Below are 22,497 nucleotides of genomic sequence, written 5' to 3' on the forward strand. Positions count from 1 at the left end.
ATTGGTTTCACTGGTAAAAATAAATAATTGAAATGGGTATATATTTGTTTTTTGTTAAGTTGCCTAATAATTATGCACAGTAATAGTCACCTGCACACACAGATATCCCCCTAAAATAGCTAAAACTAAAAACAAACTAAAAACTACTTTCAAAAATATTCAGCTTTGATATTAATGAGTTTTTTGGGTTCATTGAGAACATGGTTGTTGTTCAATAATAAAATTATTCCTCAAAAATACAACTTGCCTAATAATTCTGCACTCCCTATATATATATATATATATATATATATATATATATATATATATATAATGGCAGTATTTGTATAGCGCCTTTCTCCTGTCGGACTCAAAGCGCTTGCGAGGCAGCCACTAGAGCGCACTCAGTAGGCAGTAGCAGTGTTAGGGAGTCTTGCCCAATGAACTCCTTACTGAATTACTGGCTTACTGAACAGGCAGAGCCAAGATTCGAACCCTGGTCTCCCATGTCAGAGGCAGAGCCCTTAACCAGTACACCATCCAGCCAAATTATATATATATAATTTTTTTTTTCCTTTAGGGTTGTTTCACACTGGGCTGGTGTGGTGCGCTTATTTTTTACCGCGCCCCACCGCAGGGCATTGAAAGTCTATGGGGACATTCATACTGATGCGGTACGGCGAGATGCAACGAAAGTGAAGTTTTTGCCACAACCCCGACGCCAGGACAAAATCTATGTTATCATGTGGTTCTGCGGTGACCTGCAGTGATGTGCGGTGGACCGGAAGTCGTAAGTCTATGGCAATGTGTGTGTGTGTGAACACGCCACAAGTTTTACACGCTGCACATGCGTGGAAGCATATTTTTATCGGAATTCTTCCACACACGTGATCGCTTAGGCCACAGGAAGTAAGCATCACTTCCTGCTTGGCCGGCTGTCAGACGGGGATTACGATTACGACATACTAACATGGCCATCCCGAAGGCCTGTGCAGGTCGGCCCCTGGGCAGGATGCTTTCACCCTATACCCATTGTGTTGTGCATCTTCAAACATAGGATCGCAAAGGTGATGAAAAGTCGCATAGTATGTTGCCGCTGTGATTTGTCGGAAACAGTTCAGCATACAGTTCATAGTCTTATGCAGACACTGCAACTGTGACCACGCACTTCGGCTAATATTGTACAGCAAGCTGCGTCATATTCTGATGTAAATCGTTGCACCACACTGCAAACACACCCGTGTGGAAGCCCCATGTCTGTTGTGTTGCAATGGAATGGACTTACTGTATTGTGAAAAGACCCTTATAGGTTATTCATTCTAGATAAACATTGCCCCCTCATTAACCACTTGAGGACCCACCCTTTACCCCCCCTTAAGGACCAGCGTTATTTTTTGTGATCTGTGCTGGGTGGGCTCTGCAGCCCCCAGCACAGATCAGCTGGCACACAGAGCGATCAGATCGCCCCCCTTTTTTCCCCCCTGTGGGGATGATGTGCAGGGGGGGTCTGATCGCTCCTCCTGTCTGGCATGTTGTGGGGGGGGCACCTAAAAGCCCCCCTCCGCGGCGAAATTCCCCCCTCCCTCTCCTATCTTCTCATCCCCGGTGATCGGGGCTGCACAGGACGCTATCCGTCCTGTGCAGCCAGTGACAGGCTGTCCCCTGTCACATGGCGGCGATCCCCGACTGCTGATTGGCCGGGGATCGCCGATCTGCCTTACGGCGCTGCTGCGCAGCAGCGCCGTACAATGTAAACAAAGCGGATTATTTCCGCTTGTGTTTACATTTAGCCTGCGAGCCGCGATCGGCGGCCCGCAGGCTATTCACGGAGCCCCCCGCCGTGAATTGACAGGAAGCAGCCGCTCGCGTGAGCGGCTGCTTCCTGATTAATCAGCCTGCAGCTGGCGACGCAATACTGCGTCGCTGGTCCTGCAGCTGCCACTTTGCCGACGCGTGGTATGAGTGCGCGGTCGGCAAGTGGTTAATTTATTTATTGACCTACTTCATTACATATGACTAAAGGGACTAATAGCCAAAATACTTTGTTTTGCAAAACTCTCAAATGTTGACCCATTTAGCCCACTGTGAATGATTGCTGTCACATGAGATCACCAAAGGATAACTGTTAGGGACTGGGCAGCTCTTATATACTGCTGATGCATATGTTTGATGGATACGGGGCCAATGCTTGTGGCTAGGGCTCAGTTCACACTGGAACGCAAAACAGGCACTTTTTACTGGACTTGCTGGATCTGGTTGTGTTCACATTTTCATGGTTAAAGAGAAACCATAACTAAGGATTGAACTTCATCCCGGTCAGTAGCTGATACCCCCTTTCCCATGAGAAATATTTACCTTTTCTCAGACAGATCATCAGGGGGCTTAGTATGGATAATATTGTAGTAAAACCCTTCCCACAGTGTGACGTTAGCACCAGGGTGCTGACATCACACTATGGAAGCCTTGTTGCATTGTAGGAAATAACAGCTGTTTGCAACTGCTTAAAAAGCAAGCAGCAGCTACTTCCACTGACATCACCTGCCAGCAGTAAAAATGTCACCATGTGATAAATGTCAGAATGTAAATCAGGAAGAGGAAATATTTTACTATAAGCAAACATTGACTAAATCATTTATAAAAAATTATTGTAAAAATTGAGCACTTTATTCGTTACTTTATTTTCACTAGAGTTTCTCTTTAAATAGATCTGTTTCATGGAATCTGAAAATCACAACGCAAACTCCCAACCTGCTTGATTTTCCAGGATCCTGATTGCAATTAAACTGCAAATGCAGATGCACAGACAAAATAAAAGGCAATAGAAAACTCATACTTTATTTCACATCAGCGGATAAAAACGCAAAAACGAATTTATCAAAGTTTCTTTCTTCCTGTTTGAGGTCTATATACTTTGGATTCCTGGTTATCACCATCTTGGATAGCACAGAGCTGCTGCAGACGTCCATCAACCCAGAGGACCTCAGTCCAGCAATACCCTGCCCTGTATGATGAAAGTCATGTGGACAACAAGAACCAGCAGAAAGTCATCAGCTGTAGGAGAACATTGCCCAGCAGTATGTCTGTGGATCCAACATCCTGCCACACAAGGAGTAATGAAAGCATAGTGAGTACCTCCGTAAACTGCATATCATTTTCATATGGGGAAGTGTTGGGGTGGTTATTGCTGTGGTCAAGTACATATGCATCTATGTGTTTGTGTGCATATACAGTATGTGCATGTGTTTTGTTTTCTACACAGATAAACATACACAAACACATACTGTATATGTTTATATTCTCTATATGTATGGGAGGTTTGGTATATGATTGCTGTTATCAAGTTTGTATGTTTGTGTGTATATATATATATATATATATATATATATATATATATATATATATACTAGCTGACGGCGCAGCGTTGCCCGGGTATATACTTGGCTGGTGTTGGCTCCCCCGACTTTTCTAACACACAATTAATCAATTACTCAATGCCCATGTTTGTGAGCTTTGTGGTCTTTGGCATCAATAACTTGCTCTGAAATGAAACAAATCTGATTGGCTGTTTGTGGCTCCACCCACTTTTCTGAATTTGAACCCCTGTCACCCAAAGACTAACTGTACCCGGTTTGGGGCTTGTGCCACTAACAGTGCAAGAATGGCAGCATTTAAATATTCCCCTTGAAAATCAATAGGTGAATTTTGATTGGCTGTTGTAGGCTCCACCCACTTTTATGAATATTAATCCCAGTCACCACCTATGCAAAATGTGAGAACCCTACCATTAACAGTGTAAGAATGGCTGCAGTTTACATTCTCCCAGTGAAATTTGTATTTGTCTCCGCCCACTGATGACCCAGCATTGCCTGTGTATGTATTTGGCTGGTGTTGGCTGCGCCCAATTTTTCTAACCCTAACACACAATTACTTAATTACTCAATAAACAAGTTTGTGAGCTTTGCGGTCTTTGGCATCAATAATTTGCACTGAAATGAAACAAATCTGATTGGCTGTTTGTGGTTCCACCCCTTTTATGAATTTTAACCCCAGTCACCCAATGACTAACTGTACCCGGTTTGGGGCTTGTGCCATTAACAGTGCAAGAATGGCAGCAATTAAATATTCCCCTTTAAAATCAATAGGTGAATTTTAATTGGCTTTTGTAGGCGCCACCCACTTCTATGAATATTAATCCCAGTCACCCAGGGACCAACTGTGCAAAGTTTGAGAACCCTACCATTAACAGTGTTTGGGGCTTGTGCCATTAACAGTGCAAGAATGGCAGCAATTACCTTTTCCTCTTGAAAATTAATAGGTGAATTTTGATTGGCTATTGTAAGCTCCACCCACTTTTCTGAATATTAATCTCTTTCACCCAGTGACCAATTGTGCAAAGTTTGAGAACCCTGCCATTAGCAGTGTAAGAATGGCTGTTGTTTAAGTTTTCAGTGAAAGTTGTATTTGTCTCCGCCCACTTTTTGGTTATGGGAAAAAGTATCCTATGTGTTATTCCACGTAATGTACTATGTGTGTGCCAAATTTCATTCAAATTCCGTTCAGCCGTTTTTGCATGATCGAGTAACAAACATCCGCGCTTTCCCATTTATAATATTAGTAGGGTACATATATATATCTTGGTTTTTTTTGCTGCCAATCAGGCTTTCTTTGGGTGGTACATTATGCTAAGAATTATTTTATTCTAAATACATTTTAACAGGAATAATAAGAAAACAATGGAAAACATTCATTATTTCTCATTTTTCGGCCAATATAGCTTTAACCACTTGAGGACCGTGGGCTTTACCCCCCTTAAGGACCAGGCACTTTTTTTCCATTCAGACCACTGCAGCTTTCACGGTTTATTGCTCGCTCATACAACCTACCACCTAAATGAATTTTGGCTCCTTTTCTTGTCACTAATAAATCTTTTATATTTGGTGCTATTTGATTGCTGCTGCGATTTTTACTTTTTATTATATTCATCAAAAAAGACATGAATTTTGGCAAAAAAATGATTTTTTTAACTTTCTGTGGCGACATTTTTCAAATAAAGTAAAATTTCTGTATACATGCAGCGCGAAAAATGTGGACAAACATGTTTTTGATTAAAAAAAAACATTCAGTGTATATTTATTGGTTTGGGTAAAAGTTATAGCGTTTACAAACTATGGTGCAAAAAGTGAATTTTCCCATTTTCAAGCATCTATGACTTTTCTGACCCCCTGTCATGTTTCATGAGGGGCTAAAATTCCAGGATAGCATAAATACCCCCCAAATGACCCCATTTTGGAAAGAAGACATCCTAAAGTATTCACTGAGAGGCATAGTGAGTTCATAGAAGATATTATTTTTTGTCACAAGTAAGCGGAAAATGACACTTTGTGACAAAAAAAAGAAGTTTCCATTTCTTCTAACTTGCGACAAAATAAAATGAAATCTGCCACGGACTCACCATGCCCCTCTTTGAATACCTTGAAGTGTCTACTTTCCAAAATGGGGTCATTTGTGGGGTGTGTTTACTGTCCTTGCATTTTGGGGGGTGCTAATTTGTAAGCACCCCTGTAAAGCCTAAAGGTGCTCATTGGACTTTGGGCCCCTTAGTGCAGTTAGGCTGCAAAAAAGTGCCACACATGTGGTATTGCCGTACTCAGTAGAAGTAGTATAATGTGTTTTGGGGTGTATTTTTACACATACCGATGCTGGGTGGGAGAAATATCTCTGTAAATGACAATTTTTTCATTTTTTTACACACAATTGTCCATTTACAGAGAGATTTCTCCCACTCAGCATGGGTATGTCACAGGTCATTTTGAGAAATTTCGTTTCAAGACTACTCCTCACGGTTTAGGGCCCCTAAAATGCCAGGGCAGTATAGGAACCCCACAATTGACCCCATTCTAGAAAGAAGACACCCAAAGCTATTTCGTTAGGAGTATGGTGAGTTCATAGAAGATTTTATTTTTTGCCACAAGTTAGTGAAAAATGACACTGAAAAAAAACCAATAAAAATCAATTTCCGCTAACTTTTGACAAAAAAATAAAATCTTCTATGAACTCGTCATACACCTAACAGAATAGCTTGAGGTGTCTTTTTTCGAAAATGGGGTCACTTGTGGGCTTCCTATACCGCCCTGGCATTTTACAGGCCCAAAACCGTGAGTAGTCTGGAAACCAAATGTCTCAAAATGGCTGTTCAGGGGTATAAGCATCTGCAAATTTTGATGACAGGTGGTCTATGAGGGGGCGAATTTTGTGGAACCGGTTATAAGCAGGGTGGCCTTTTAGATGACAGGTTGTATTGGGCCTGATCTGATGGATAGGAGTGCTAGGGGGGTGACAGGAGGTGATTGATGGGTGTCTCATGGGGTGGTTAGAGGGGAAAATAGATGCAATCAATGCACTGGGGAGGTGATCGGAAGGGGGTCTGAGGGGGATCTGAGGGTTTGGCCGAGTGATCAGGAGCCCACACGGGGCAAATTAGGGCCTGATCTGAGGTGTGCTAGGGGGTGGCAGGAGGTGATTGATGGTTGTCCCAAGGTGTGATTAGAGGGGGGAATAGATGCAAGCAATGCACTGGCGAAGTGATCAGGGCTGGGGTCTGAGGGTGTGGGTGGGTGATTGAGTGCCCTAGGGGCAGATAGGGGTCTAATATTATAGGTAGCAGTGACAGGGGGTGATTGATGGGTAATTAGTGGGTGTTTAGGGTAGAGAACAGATGTAAACACTGCACTTGGGAGGTGATCTGACGTCGGATCTGCGAACGATCTATTGGTGTGGGTGGGTGATCAGATTGCCAGCAAGGGGCAGGTTAGGGGCTGATTGATGGGTGGCAGTGACAGGGGGTGATTGATGGGTGGCAGTGACAGGGGGTGATTGGTGGGTGATTGACAGTTGATTGACAGGTAATCAGTGGGTTATTACAGGGAACAACTGAAGTAAATATTGCACTGACGAATTGATAAGGAGGTGTCTGAGGGCAATCTGAGCGTGTAGGCGGGTGATTGGGTGCCCGCAAGGGGCAGATTAGGGTCTGATCTGATGGGTAACAGTGACAGGTGGTGATAGGGGTGATTGATGGGTGATTGATGGGTAATTAGTGGGTGTTTAGGGTAGAGAACAGATGTAAACACTGCACTTGGGAGGTGATCTGACGTCGATCTATTGGTGTGGGTGTGTGATCAGGTTGCCCGCAAGGGGCAGGTTAGGGGCTGATTGATGGGTGGCAGTGACAGGGGGTGATTGATGGGTGATTGACAGGTGATTGACAGGTAATCAGGGGGATAGATGCATACAGTACATAGGGGGGGGGGGTCTGGGGACATTGGGACCACCAGGGCAGGAGGCAGCCTGTATAATACACTTTGTAAACATTACAAAGTGTATTATACACTTTGTATGCGGCGATCCGGGTGCTAGTAACCCACGAATGACGCGATCGCGCCGCCCATGCCCTTACAAGGGCCGCCGCCATTTGTCAATACGGCGGTCCTTGCGGGGTCCACTTCCCGGCTGCCAATTGTCTATACGGCGGTCGGGAAGTGGTTAAAATAAAATGTGCTATTGTGAATAAAGCCCACATATTTCATTTGTCCCGGTTATTACAATGTTTAAATAATGTTCCTAGTACAATGTACGGCGACAATATTTTATTTGAGGGAAAAAAGGTACATTTTTTTCAGTTTTGCATCCATCACTAATTACAAGCCCATATATGTATAACAGTAATATACCCTCATACCATACACAGTAAAAAAGAGTCCCTAACATAACTATCTATGTATTTTTTTTTAAATGCTGTTAATTTTGTTGTAAATTGGTAACAAAGGGGGAGGGGGTTGAGAGGCGGTATTAATTTATTTTTATTTAATTTACAAAGTGTAGAATGTAGTGTAGAAAGTATATTTTTACTTATGTATGTATTGTTTCTATTTATTTATTTTTACCACTAGATGTCCTCACACTCGCTCTCTGTGTGCTTAGAACGAACACAGATACAGTTTTGTTACAGCAAAAATCATTGGCTTCTCGCTGGAACCCATGATCGTTGCCTTACAAGCACTTTGAGATTGGTTCAGGGAATACTTCTTCCCTTTCACTAATCACGGCTCTCCAGGTTCTGCCGGGTACCTGCAGTGGGGGGGGGGGGGGGGGGGGGGGGGGAGTTTGCATATGTGCACGGTAGTAGTGGCCACAGAGGACACTTTAAAACTTCTGTTGGTCCATTAAGAGTTACCAACAGGACATTTTAAAATGGCGCATGGGCGGGTAGCGGTTAAACAAAATTAAAACACAGCAGGTTAAGTAGCAAATAAAAAAATATCACTGTGAACCAATCTCATTGATACGGGTTTGATTCCAGTCCAATGTGAACCAAACCTAAGGCAGGAATCACAAACCTAAAGTGACAGTAAATATTTGAGATGAATAATAATTTTACCTGTTCCCAAATAATAATTTTAATGGTACTAACGCCGGGGGCCCACCACCTGTTAACCTAAAATGAACATGCATGTCACCAGGATAAAATACGAGGTTGTTATGGTAATGTGCGGCATAACACGTGTTACTATAGAAACACACGCATTACTCCAGTAACGTGCAAGGCACTAATAGGTTAATGGGCGGAGCTTCCCCAGCATTATTAACAGTAAAAACTGCTGGGAGCTACCTGCGCATGGGAGCTTTACTGCCGTTTAGTGCACAAGGGCAATATAAACGATATGAATCTGTTTTAGTGTTTTAATTCAAATGTGTGTATTTTTGCAATATTTTACATGCAGTCTGCATAAATCCGTTTTGATGCATAACAGTAATGGACAAGCAAATGATCTACTTATTCTTTCGTGTCGGTACTGCTTTTATTGCCTAAATTCAAGGTGCATTTTAAAATGTGGCAGCTAAAGGATGTATTTTTATAAAGTTTGCAGAAAAAAATGCAAAATCATAGAAAAGGGTTTTTTTTTATGATTTTGCAATTTTTTTCTGCAAACTTTATAAAAAAAAATAAAACAAAACAAAAAAAAAGTTTTTTCTTATTACCATCATCTAAGGGGGTCTTTATCATATTCTAAATTACCTATAACAGGCAAAATGGTAGCTGGTGCCAAGTTTGGGTTCATCTTTATTTTTGTCACTTGCAGCCCATAAGGAATTGACTGAAATCCTATCTGCATTGCTAGCAGTGGAAACATTGAAGCAGCTGACTAGCTGTGCTGTGCCTGGATGCATGCGCTTTAAACAGCTGGAGGGAGAAGACTCCTAGAAGAGGCACAGCCCACTGCTTTTATTCCAGTAAGTGAACTAAGTGCCTTTCAATCAATAAGGCTGGGCAAAGCAGCTTCTTGGGGAATAGCTAGCTCACTGCATTAACAGCGGGAGAAAGAAGGACAGCACAAGATGAGCTCTTTAACAGGACAGAAACTTCCATCTCCAGCTTGCTGCTTTGTCTGAGTCGTCCTGACAGCTCTGTTCACCTGCAGCTATTGAGCCTCACGGTTCGCCATCTGGACAATGTAGATGCATGAATAGGTACTTAGCATATTTTACTAATTACGTTGAGATCCTTAGTGAGAAATGTAATTCACGGTTTATGGAGAAGAAAATAAAAGGCATTAAAGAGAGAAATAAGGTGTTCAGAAAGTGCTAAGGGAGAACTTTCTGCTTGTTTGACTCATCAGTGCACACTTATTACTTATAAATGTAAGGTAAGCCAGCACTTGGATGCATTAAATAAAGTCACTACTGTTTCTACTAGAAAGCTTCTTTTTTTCTTCTTCTTTTTCTTTTTTTCCCAACTCTGCTGGAACTTTGGCTGAAACGTCATTGCTACGCTTGATTGATGCCCCGTACTTCCTTGACTAAAGCCAAAACGACTGTACTGACATTGCTTAAAGGAAAAACTATTTGCACCATCTGTCTCTAATTCCTTCTGAATTGTTGACACTGAGAAGTACGTTGGAGGAACGCAATCATTGAACTGCCTAGTGTAGTGCTGCTCCTTTCAGATGCTGTGAATTAGTAGTGTCACTCCTCACATACCTTCTGAAGAGTCCGGTGTAAAACTTGGCAGACCACGTGCTCTGGAATTTGTTGACTGGTAGTATTAAAGAGTAAACAAAAGCCTGAGAACACGGCTTTCAGTGCCTTCTTCTCAATTGTTTTTTGTCCATCCCATAGAACTTGTTTCTGTTTCAACAAGCACCCTAGCTTACAAAGTTCTCCCTCCTCCTTCTCCTCCTCCTTCCCCAGCTTCTCCTTTTCCTCATTTGAGGATTGGGCTCTTTGTCAGCCCCGCTTTACTCTGCTGACTTTTACTGGGAAGACCTGCATTTTTCCTGCATGAATATGAAATGGGCTGAATGGTATTAGGGGGAAGTGGCTGCTCCGCCTCCCCTATCAGACTCAGGACTAGTTTAGTGGTGGAGATGGAACAAAACAGACAGTACTGGCAGCATGACAATAACCAGCTTTGCTGTAGCTCTAATTTTAGGGAGCATCCCTATAGTGGGCTGCTTTGATAAGTCTGCCAGCCCATCCCTTTATCAGCTTCTCCATAATCATCAGACACTTCGCAGATCTCATCAACCTGCCCTGCATCCTCCACCTCAGCACCCCCTACCTGTCCACCAGCATCATCACACTGGCTGCCCAAAATACAGAGGCAAAGAGGGATCTATTGGTGACTTTATCAATGTAACTGAGTTTGGTACAAATTGCCTAAATTGGTTGGAGATCCCCACTTATCTGGAAAGAACTCCTGGAAAAGGACTAGGGGACCACAACTTCTGCAGGAACCCAGATGGGAGGAGTAAACCTTGGTGCTTCTTCAGAAACAATCGTGGTAGAGTGGACTGGGCATATTGTGACTGCAAACAAGGTGAATAGTTAGTTACTTTATAAGTGTATTATGAATAGCAATAGAGTGTTTTTAGAGTAAAATCTAAAAACAAGGGTTGTTCATTGTGATTAACTGATAATTTGAACTTTGGAAAAAGTTCCTGAAGTGGAATGAAAGTATTAAGATCCAATGAAAGTGACTATTTATAAACAGGTTAAAAATAAGAATATACTATGATGTATAGATAATGAGCGTCCCATGTATTGAGCTGTAAAGAGTTATTGGACCTAAACTGTTGGCAGGGAAATGATGACCGTAACGCTGACACTAAATCATTTGGAATATCTCTGTGGGAAAAAACAGTTAAAACAAAAGTTTCATGATGTGACTATTTAAAGTACGGTGGAATACGTCAGTGCTTTATAAATACTGAATGATAAAAATAATGTACTTTCAATATGAGATGTAGATATGAAATGTTAGCATATAAAATCAACATTGTAATAATAATCACACTTAAAATAATTGAGCTTATGATCGAGGTGTTATTTGATATAGATTACAGAATAAGAACACTAAAATAGTTTTTAGAAAATAAATTGCTATTCTTACTATTCTGGTGTATAGTAGATCTGTAAACGAGAATAGCGAACACTGCACAGAGACTGTGGACATAACTACTGCCATGCTCTCTTACCAAGCCAGAGTGCCACCTGTTACGCACAGACAGGCCTGCTCTGGTTTGGCCAACTTAAAGTGAACCTCAATGAGAGGGTTATGGAGGCTGATTTATTTATTTTCTATTAAACAATACCAGTTTCCTGGCAGTCTTGCTGACCATTCTGGCATCAGTAGTGTCTGAATCACACATCTGGAACAAGCATGCATCTTATCTTGTCAGATTTTTGTCAGCAACATCTGACCTATAGGCTTGCTCAGGGTCTATGGCTAAAGAGGATGAGCAGGGCAGCCAGACTATGTGCAGTGTTTAAAATAAAAAAAAATATGTCAGCCTCCACATCCCTCTAACTTCAGGTTACCTTTTAATGTAATGCCATGGACCCCATGAAGTGAAATCCTCTGTGAGAAACTTCAGATCAAAGGCATCATCAAGGCTTTGACTTTACGGAACATAAATCTGCTCAGATAGTTGTGCAGGTAGCCTCCTAAGTTAAAGGACAACAATCAAAGCTGAGGTTGCTGACAGAACAGCAGTAATAGAATGTAGCAGCATAGACAAGATAGTTTTTGTCCTGTGTCGGTGTCGAAAAGCAGGAGAAACCATGGGCCTGAGGGGATGCCGTTATTTGATAAAGCTTCAGCTCGGGATCCTGAAAAATATGATTCCTCCTTGCTGCTGTGTGAAAGCTGCGCATGTGCAGCATAAGGTGCGAGTGAGAGAAGCAAGAGACAACCACTCTCGCTTCCTCTCTCTGCATCCAGTGTATATGCGCACTAGCTTATGCACGCAAGCATGCAAGCCTTCAATTGACTGTCTGCCTTTGACATGCAACGCACTGGACGCAGAGTGGCTGCAGGAGAGAGGAATAACAGTGCACTAGCACAGAGCCGAACCTGCTCTGGTTTTTCTGCCAAGCGCAAGCAGCAGCTCTGTGCTACTGAGCAGGCATAAGCCTGTCACTTTATGGAACTTTTCATAATTTAACCCATACTAAAAACATATGACAGCTCCAGTCCAGTGTGTATAGTAACTAAACTGTGTGCATATGTGAGTACAAACTTTAAAGGGACCCTAAGCAGTGGCTAAGAAAATGAAATCAGGACTTACACCCCCCCCCCCCCTTCCCCAGCCCGCGAGTTCCCTCGGCATCCTCTTCTTCCGTTTCCTGGTCTCCCTAGAGGCTCCGGTAATCTGGCGACTTTGTGCCTCTGTAAGAGTCCTACGCATGCATGGTTCATTAAAGACTGAACTGCACATGCGCAGGACTCTTACGGCGACTGGCGATATGATGTGCAGGGTGCGCGCACGCACAACTTCAGCCAAAGTCGCCGGATTATAGGGGCCACCAGTGAAACCAGGAAAGGGAAAAAGATGCCAGAACCTCGCGGGCTACGAGGGGCTAGAGGAAATATTAGGTAAGTCCAACCTTCGTTTTTTAGCCACTGCTCAGGGTCCCTTTAACGTGTTCATTGTCAAAGCTGGTTTGAAAAGAAAGTAGCATGCTTAAACAAAAAGTAAACTGTCAAAGTGTTGTATTTATTTGATAGCACACAAAACAAATAGCCATATTCTAAAAGCGGAAGAATCAAGCAGACCACAGAGAGCAAAAAATCTCGGGTCATGTCGCTGCAACCGTGGCACTACATCTGTCAGCTGCAGGACATTATGAATGAGAACTTAGCATTCTTGTTGTTGGTGTAGTCCAAATCTGTTGCCCTCAGCCTAACAGCAAGGAAGCAGTAATTCTAAAACATTTTTTTAACCTTTGTAATTAATTTCACTTTGATACAATTAACCAGCAGTATCTGCTGAGGACACACGTGAATATGTCCACAGTAGTCTACATTGGTTGATTATTATCTCACATCTGTAAATGCCTATACCAATCCTACACCGTGTGTTCTTTTAGATTAGAGCAATATGGTGATCAGAACAATATACAGACAGCTGTTTGGTGTGAAGGTCTACCTGTCTTCATTCAAACTGAATGATCACATTACAAAGTTGCTTATAAACAAGACTGATCTGACAAGCCGTTACCTGTAGCAGTCAATGAGTTTTCAGAAATCTGCAGCCAGCCCAGTTAAGAGATGATTAGTGATTGATGTCTTTAACCACTTCAGGACCACAGTCTTTTCGCCCCTTAAGGACCAGAGCCTTTTTCTCCATTCAGACCACTGCAGCTTTCACGGTTTAATGCTCGGTCATACAACCTACCACCTAAATGAATTTTACCTCCTTTTCTTGTCACTAATACAGCTTTCTTTTGATGCTATTTGATTGCTCCTGCGAGTTTTACTTTTTATTATATTCATCAAAAAAGACATGAATTTTGGCAAAAAAATGATTTTTTTAACTTTCTGTGCTGACATTTTTCAAATAAAGTAAAATTTCTGTATACATGCAGCGCGAAAAATGTGGACAAACATGTCTTTGATAAAAAAAAACCCATTCAGTGTATATTTATTGGTTTGGGTAAAAGTTATAGCGTTTACAAACTATGGTGCAAAAAGTGAATTTTCCCATTTTCAAGCATCTCTGACTTTTCTGCGCACCTGTCAGGTTTCATGAGGGGCTAGAATTCCAGGATAGTATAAATACCCCCCAAATGACCCCATTTTGGAAAGAAGACATCCCAAAGTATTCACTGAGAGGCATAGTGAGTTCATAGAAGATATTAAAGATATTATTTTTTGTCACAAGTAAGCGGAAAATGACACTTTGTGACAAACAAAAAAAAAAAAAAAGTTTCCATTTCTTCTAACTTGCAACAAAAAAAAATGAAATCTACCACGGACTCACCATGCCCCTCTCTGAATACCTTGAAGGGTCTACTTTCCAAAATGGGGTCATTTGTGGGGTGTGTTTACTGTCCTGACATTTTGGGGGGTGCTAAATTGTAAGCACCCCTGTAAAGCTTAAAGGTGCTCATTGGACTTTGGGCCCCTTAGCGCAGTTAGGCTGCAAAAAAGTGCCACACATGTGGTATTGCCGTACTCAGGAGAAGTAGTATAATGTGTTTTGGGGTGTATTTTTACACATACCCATGCTGGGTGGGAGAAATATCTCTGTAAATGACAATTTGTTAATTTTTTTTACACACAATTGTCCATTTACAGAGATCTTTCTCCCACTCAGCATGGGTATGTGTAAAAATACACCCCAAAACACATTATACTACTTCTCCTGAGTATGGCGATACCACATGTGTGGCACTTTTTTGCACCCTAACTGCGCTAAAGGGCCCAAAGTCCAATGAGTATCTTTAGGATTTCACAGGTCATTTTGCGGAATTTGATTTCCAGACTACTCCTCACGGTTTAGGGCCCCTAAAATGCCAGGGCAGTATAGGAACCCCACAAATGACCCCATTTTAGAAAGAAGACACCCCAAGGTATTCCGTTAGGAGTATGGTGAGTTCATAGAAGATTTTATTTTTTGTCACAAGTTAGTGGAAAATGACACTTTGTGAAAAAAACAATAAAAATCAATTTTCCGCTAACTTTTGACAAAAAATAAAATCTTCTATGAACTTACCATACTCCTAACGGAATACCTTGGGGTGTCTTCTTTCAAAAATGGGGTCATTAGTGGGGTTCCTATACTGCCCTGGCATTTTAGGGGCCCTAAACCGTGAGGAGTAGTCTGGAAATCAAATTCCGCAAAATGACCTGTGAAATCCTAAAGATACTCATTGGACTTTGGGCCCTTTAGCGCAGTTAGGGTGCAAAAAAGTGCCACACATGTGGTATCGCCGTACTCGGGAGAAGTAGTACAATGTGTTTTGGGGTGTATTTTTACACATACCCATGCTGGGTGGGAGAAATAACTCTGTAAATAGACAATTGTGTGTAAAAAAATCAAAAGATTGTCATTTACAGAGATATTTCTCCCACCCAGCATGGGTATGTGTAAAAATACACCCCAAAACACATTATACTACTTCTCCCGAGTACGGCAATACCACATGTGTGGCACTTTTTTGCACCCTAACTGCGCTAAAGGGCCCAAAGTCCAATGAGTATCTTTAGGATTTCACAGGTCATTTTGCGGAATTTGATTTCCAGACTACTCCTCACGGTTTAGGGCCCCTAAAATGCCAGGGCAGTATAGGAACCCCACAAATGACCCCATTTGAGAAAGAAGACACCCCAAGGTATTCCGTTAGGAGTATGGTGAGTTCATAGAAGATTTTATTTTTTGTCACAAGTTAGTGGAAAATGACACTTTGTGAAAAAAACAATAAAAATCAATTTTCCGCTAACTTTTGACAAAAAATAAAATCTTCTATGAACTTACCATACTCCTAACGGAATACCTTGGGGTGTCTTCTTTCTAAAATGGGGTCATTAGTGGGGTTCCTATACTGCCCTGGCATTTTAGGGGCCCTAAACCGTGAGGAGTAGTCTGGAAATCAAATTCCGCAAAATGACCTGTGAAATCCTAAAGATACTCATTGGACTTTGGGCCCTTTAGCGCAGTTAGGGTGCAAAAAAGTGCCACACATGTGGTATCGCCGTACTCGGGAGAAGTAGTACAATGTGTTTTGGGGTGTATTTTTACACCTACCCATGCTGGGTGGGAGAAATAACTCTGTAAATGGACAATTGTGTGTAAAAAAATCAAAAGATTGTCATTTACAGAGATATTTCTCCCACCCAGCATGGGTATGTGTAAAAATACACCCCAAAACACATTATACTACTTCTCCCGAGTACGGCAATACCACATGTGTGGCACTTTTTTGCACCCTAACTGCGCTAAAGGGCCCAAAGTCCAATAAGTATCTTTAGGATTTCACAGGTCATTTTGCGGAATTTGATTTCCAGACTACTCCTCACGGTTTAGGGCCCCTAAAATGCCAGGGCAGTATAGGAACCCCACAAATGACCCCATTTTAGAAAGAAGACACCCCAAGGTATTCCGTTAGGAGTATGGTGAGTTCATAGAAGATTTTATTTTTTGTCACAAGTTAGTGGAAAATGACACTTTGTGAAAAAAACAATAAAAATCAATTTTCCGCTAACTTTTGACAAAAAATAAAATCTTCTATGAACTTACCATACTCCTAACGGAATACCTTGGGGTGTCTTCTTTCTAAAATGGGGTCATTTGTGGGGTTCCTATACTGCCCTGGCATTTTAGGGGCCCTAAACCGTGAGGAGTAGTCTGGAAATCAAATTCCGCAAAATGACCTGTGAAATCCTAAAGATACTCATTGGACTTTGGGCCCTTTAGCGCAGTTAGGGTGCAAAAAAGTGCCACACATGTGGTATCGCCGTACTCGGGAGAAGTAGTACAATGTGTTTTTGGGTGTATTTTTACACATACCCATGCTGGGTGGGAGAAATAACTCTGTAAATGGACAATTGTGTGTAAAAAAATCAAAAGATTGTCATTTACAGAGATATTTCTCCCACCCAGCATGGGTATGTGTAAAAATACACCCCAAAACACATTATACTACTTCTCCCGAGTACGGCAATACCACATGTGTGGCACTTTTTTGCACCCTAACTGCGCTAAAGGGCCCAAAGTCCAATGAGTATCTTTAGGATTTCACAGGTCATTTTGCGGAATTTGATTTCCAGACTACTCCTCACGGTTTAGGGCCCCTAAAATGCCAGGGCAGTATAGGAACCCCACAAATGACCCCATTTTAGAAAGAAGACACCCCAAGGTATTCCGTTAGGAGTATGGTGAGTTCATAGAAGATTTTATTTTTTGTCACAAGTTAGTGGAAAATGACACTTTGTGAAAAAAACAATAAAAATCAATTTTCCGCTAACTTTTGACAAAAAATAAAATCTTCTATGAACTTACCATACTCCTAACGGAATACCTTGGGGTGTCTTCTTTCTAAAATGGGGTCATTTGTGGGGTTCCTATACTGCCCTGGCATTTTAGGGGCCCTAAACCGTGAGGAGTAGTCTGGAAATCAAATTCCGCAAAATGACCTGTGAAATCCTAAAGATACTCATTGGACTTTGGGCCCTTTAGCGCAGTTAAGGTGCAAAAAAGTGCCACACATGTGGTATCGCCGTACTCGGGAGAAGTAGTACAATGTGTTTTGGGGTGTATTTTTACACATACCCATGCTGGGTGGGAGAAATAACTCTGTAAATGGACAATTGTGTGTAAAAAAATCAAAAAAGATTGTCATTTACAGAAGTATTTCTCCCACCCAGCATGGGTATGTGTAAAAATACACCCCAAAACACATTGTACTACTTCTCCCGAGTACGGCGATACCACATGTGTGGCACTTTTTTGCACCCTAACTGCGCTAAGGGGCCCAGAGTCCAATGAGTACCTTTAGGCTTTACAGGGGTGCTCAAAATTTAGCACCCCGCCCACTTGCCAGGACAGTTAACAAACCCCACAAATGACCCCATTTTGGAAAGAATACACGCTAAGGTATTCCATGAGGGCCATGGTGAGTTCATAGAAAATTTTATTTTTTGTCACAAGTTAGCGGAAAATGACATTTTGTGAAAAAAAAAAAAAAAAAAAACACAAAACCACAATTTCTGCTAACTTGTGACAAAAAATAAAACATTCTATGAACTCACCATGCACCTCACGGAATACTTTGGGGTGTCCTCTTTCCAAAATGGCATCATTCGTGGGGTCTGTCCTGGCATTTTAGGGTCTCTGCAATCATTACATGTATGGCCAGTATTAGGAGTTTCTGCTATACTCCTTATATTGGGCATAAGGGTAATGCACTGTGGGCTGAAAGGAAAAATGAACGTCAAACAATCAATCAATGTGGATGAAAAAATATCTGCCAAAAAATTTTGGAAAAAAAAAAAAGAGGAGGAAGGCGTCTGCCAGGACATAGGAGCTGCCGCCCCAAAAATCCAAACCCACCAGCTCGTATGCCCTGGCAAACCTGATTTATCCATTCACACCGATCGATGTGGATGAACAAATCATTGCCAGAGTTCTTTTTTGATACAAAGCGTTTGCCAAAGCATATGAATCCCCAACACCACTCCTCGGCCCATATGCCTCGGCAAACGTATCTTTTTGACTGCGGAGGAGAAATCTCGTCCTGCAGCGCTGCATGCACCGACTTGTGTGTAAGCTGACAGACGCGCAATGTTCTGTCAGGATGCACCATCAGTGCTGCAGCTGATTGGTCGGTCTGGATAGAAAAAAAGAGAGAAGAAAAAAAGACAAAACAATACAAAAAGGAGGGGAAAGCGTCTGCCAGGACATAGGAGCTGCCGCCCCAAAAATCCAAACCCACCAGCTCGTATGCCCTGGCAAACCTGATTTATCCATTCACACCGATCGATGTGGATGAACAAATCATTGCCAGAGTTCTTTTTTGATACAAAGTGTTTGCCAAAGCATATGAATCCCCAACACCACTCCTCGGCCCATATGCCTCGGCAAACGTATCTTTTTGACTGCGGAGGAGAAATCTCGTCCTGCAGCGCTGCATGCACCGACTTGTGTGTAAGCTGACAGACGCGCAATGTTCTGTCAGGATGCACCATCAGTGCTGCAGCTGATTGGTCGGTCTGGATAGAAAAAAAGAGAGAAGAAAAAAAGACAAAACAATACAAAAAGGAGGGGAAGGCGTCTGCCAGGACATAGGAGCTGCCGCCCCAAAAATCCAAACCCACCAGCTCGTATGCCCTGGCAAACCTGATTTATCCATTCACACCGATCGATGTGGATGAACAAATCATTGCCAGAGTTCTTTTTTGATACAAAGTGTTTGCCAAAGCATATGAATCCCCAACACCACTCCTCGGCCCATATGCCTCGGCAAACGTATCTTTTTGACTGCGGAGGAGAAATCTCGTCCTGCAGCGCTGCATGCACCGACTTGTGTGTAAGCTGACAGACGCGCAATGTTCTGTCAGGATGCACCATCAGTGCTGCAGCTGGTTAGTCATTCGCTCGGTCCACCTGGAAGGTTATTGGATGGAAAAAGAGAAAAAAAACCCCAAAAAACAAGCAAGCAGCAAAGCAATTACTTCATTAACATTAATAACCTTTGAACTTTTTTAATAAAAAACTTAACATTGCAAACCAAACATTAACTTCTTTGCTTACCTGTTTTTTGTTTTTTTTTAACTTACCTCCCGAGGACAAACCTCTCCTCCCCCATGGAACAATGTGCGAAGTGCAAATTGCACAGAGTTGTGGCGAAATACATTACGCAATTTGTCCCAAGTTAAAGGAGAGGTTTCTGGCAGCCCTGTGTATTAGGGTCTCTGGAAACCCGATGTTTGGTTTCACACTGCATATTGACATATCCGGTGGGTCGAGCCCGCCGCACCGTATCGTCCAAAACAGACCTTCAGGCAATACCACAAGAGTAGCATTCGGCCTAGTAATGAACTGCGTCGCCATAGACTAACATGACTTCCGCGCCGATCGATATTGCCACAGAAGCCACGCAGTAACGTAGGCCTGCACTAGCGTTAAGTCAAGCACTTCCGGCGTAGGGGGGGACCGCAAAGTGTGACTTTTGCTAGGCATTTTGCCCTAACGCATCGCAGCAGTGTGAAATAGCACTGAGAGACCCTTGTGTGCCTACCGCTGTGTGTGGAGTTCCCTACTCTCTAATAGTGTACCTGCTCGTGGTACCTCTCAAAACACTCCCCTAGGCATAGGCCAGGCTGGTCAGGACAGGTGGGACAATAAACAGTGGTGTCACGCCTTATTCCAGCCCTGCTGCAGACACGACAGCGTTTTCTTCGGATTCGTTGACCTGGGGTAGTCGGAATTGGATAGGCGTAATGCCTTCCATGCAGCCGGCTAGTTGCATCTTGGGGTTGGGCCACGGCACCTCCTGGATACAGGAGTTCCATCACGATCTGTTTATTAAATTGAATAAACGAGCCAGTTCTCCCAGCCTTACTGTAGAGAACAAAGCTGTTGTAAATTGCCAATTGAATGAGGTAAAAAGACACTTTTTTATACCAGCGTCTTGTTTTTCGGGCAACTAAATAGGGCGCTAACCTCTGGTCATTGAAGTCCACCCCTCCCATGTTAGTATTATACTCGTGGACGACAAGGGGTTTTTCAATGACCTTAGTTCGCCGTTGAATTTCAACTGTCGTGTCTGCGTGAATGGTGGACAGGAAGTAAACCTCCCTCTTGTCCTTCCATTTCACCGCAAGCAGGTCGTCAGCACACAAGGCGGCCCTCTGCCCCCGTTGAAGTCTGGTGGTAATGAGCCGTTGGGGGAAGCCCCGGCGACTAGGCCGCACGGTGCCACAGCATCGGATTTTTTCTATTTTTAAGTGCTGAAAGAGGGCCACACTTGTGTAATAATTGTCCACAAAAAGATGGTACCCCTTCTGGAACATGGGTGACACCAAGTCCCACACAACCTTTCCACTGCTCCCCAGGTAGTCAGGGCATCCGACCGGCTCCAATTTTGAGTCTTTTCCCTCATAGACCCTAAAATAAGATGTATAGCCTGTGGCCCTTTCACAGAGCTTATACAATTTCACCCCATACCGGGCGCGCTTGTTTGGGATGTACTGTTTGATGCGAAGGCGCCCGGTAAAGCGTATGAGGGACTCGTCTACGCAGATGTCCTGGTCAGGGGTATAAGCATCTGCAAATCTGGATGACAGGTGGTCTATGAGGGGTCGAATTTTGTGGAGCCGGTCAAAAGCAGGGTGGTCACTTCGATGACAGGTTTCGTTGTCATTGAAGTGCAGGAAGAGCAGGATGTTCTCAAATCGTGTCCTGGACATGGCAGCAGAGTACAGGGGAACATGATGTGCTGGGTCCGTAGACCAATAAGACCGCAACACATTCTGCTTTACTAGTCCCGTGTGAAGGAGAAGGCCCAAAAAAATTTTCATTTCGGAAACTTGGACTGGTTTCCACCGAAAAGGCTGGGCAAGGTACTTTTCCGGATTGGCGGTTATATATTGTGTGGCCTTACGGTTGGTCTCTGCCACAATTAAGTCCAAGAGATCCTGGGTGAAGAACAGATAGAAAAAGTCTAGGGCCGATCCTAGATTATCTGTCTCCACCTGGACTCCAGACTGGGCGGTGAAAGGGGGAAGTACGGGTGCGGCGGAATCAGGGGATTGCCAATTTGGGTTTGCCAGCACCTCTGGTAAATTAGGGGTAGTACGGGCCCGTCTTCTTGGTGGCTGCGACTGGGATCTTACTGCACGTGCCACCGAACCAGTTTCAACTTCCATGCTGGTGCTCGCCACTTCACCAGGGTCTACGGAAGTACTGGTGCTAGGTCCAGGAGATGTTGTGCTGCTGGTGCCTGCCCCACCATGAAATCTCAGACCAGCACGAACACCACTCTGCTGCCCTTGAGGCTGATCCTGCGCCACCTGCAGTCCAACAACATGGGGTGTGGTACGCCTGGCTTTAGCCGGGACCTCAACCTCGTCATCACTATCGGTCAGTGAGCCACTGCTCAATTCAGGTTCAAACTCTGACCCGGAAGATTCGTCGAATGAGGCGTCCCAATCGTCCTCATCCGACTGGGCCATGTACCTGAGAACCTCATCATCGGAATACCCCTTTCTTGCCATGGTGGGCTACTAAATTTAGGGGGTATTCCTCTGAGACTACGCAGAAAAAAGAGCACCTACCTAGCAAAAGGGAGTATTTGAGAGGTAGAAAGCTGTGCTCACTGAGTTTTGATAAAAAAAATAAATCAAAACTGAGGTTTACAGTGCCACAGCTATTGTACAGTGTTTTTTGCAGTGATCAGAAAAAAAATTCTGTCACTGCGGTGGGGCGGGCTGAACGCAAGTGCAGGCGAACGATCAGGCCTGATCGGGCAAACACTGCGTTTTTTTTTGTGGATCCTAGTGACCCTAATAGATCTGACTGCGATCAGTAATGATCACTTACAGATACTATATAGTACCAATGTTGATTAGCGACAGTGATGACGCTAATTAGTGACTGTGGTGCAGTGGGCTGAGCACTAACTGACACTTACAAAGGGGCCTAAAAAAGTGACAGTTTTCACTGTTTTTAGATCACT

At 43.1% G+C, this 22,497-nt stretch overlaps 1 protein-coding gene across 1 annotated transcript in view; it reads left to right on the forward strand.

The window, feature by feature from the left end:
* The first annotated feature begins 9,847 nt into the window (after window positions 1-9,847).
* PRSS12 (serine protease 12) overlaps window positions 9,848-22,497 on the forward strand; it is a 218,342-nt gene continuing 205,692 nt past the window's right edge. The window contains exon 1 of the mRNA XM_068280625.1: window positions 9,848-10,855. Coding sequence (XP_068136726.1) covers window positions 10,432-10,855 — 424 coding nt within the window. The 5' untranslated portion in view covers window positions 9,848-10,431. The remainder of the gene's footprint in view (window positions 10,856-22,497) is intronic.

This window comes from Hyperolius riggenbachi, chromosome 1, assembly GCF_040937935.1.
Source record: "Hyperolius riggenbachi isolate aHypRig1 chromosome 1, aHypRig1.pri, whole genome shotgun sequence".
Classification (NCBI taxonomy): domain Eukaryota; kingdom Metazoa; phylum Chordata; class Amphibia; order Anura; family Hyperoliidae; genus Hyperolius; species Hyperolius riggenbachi.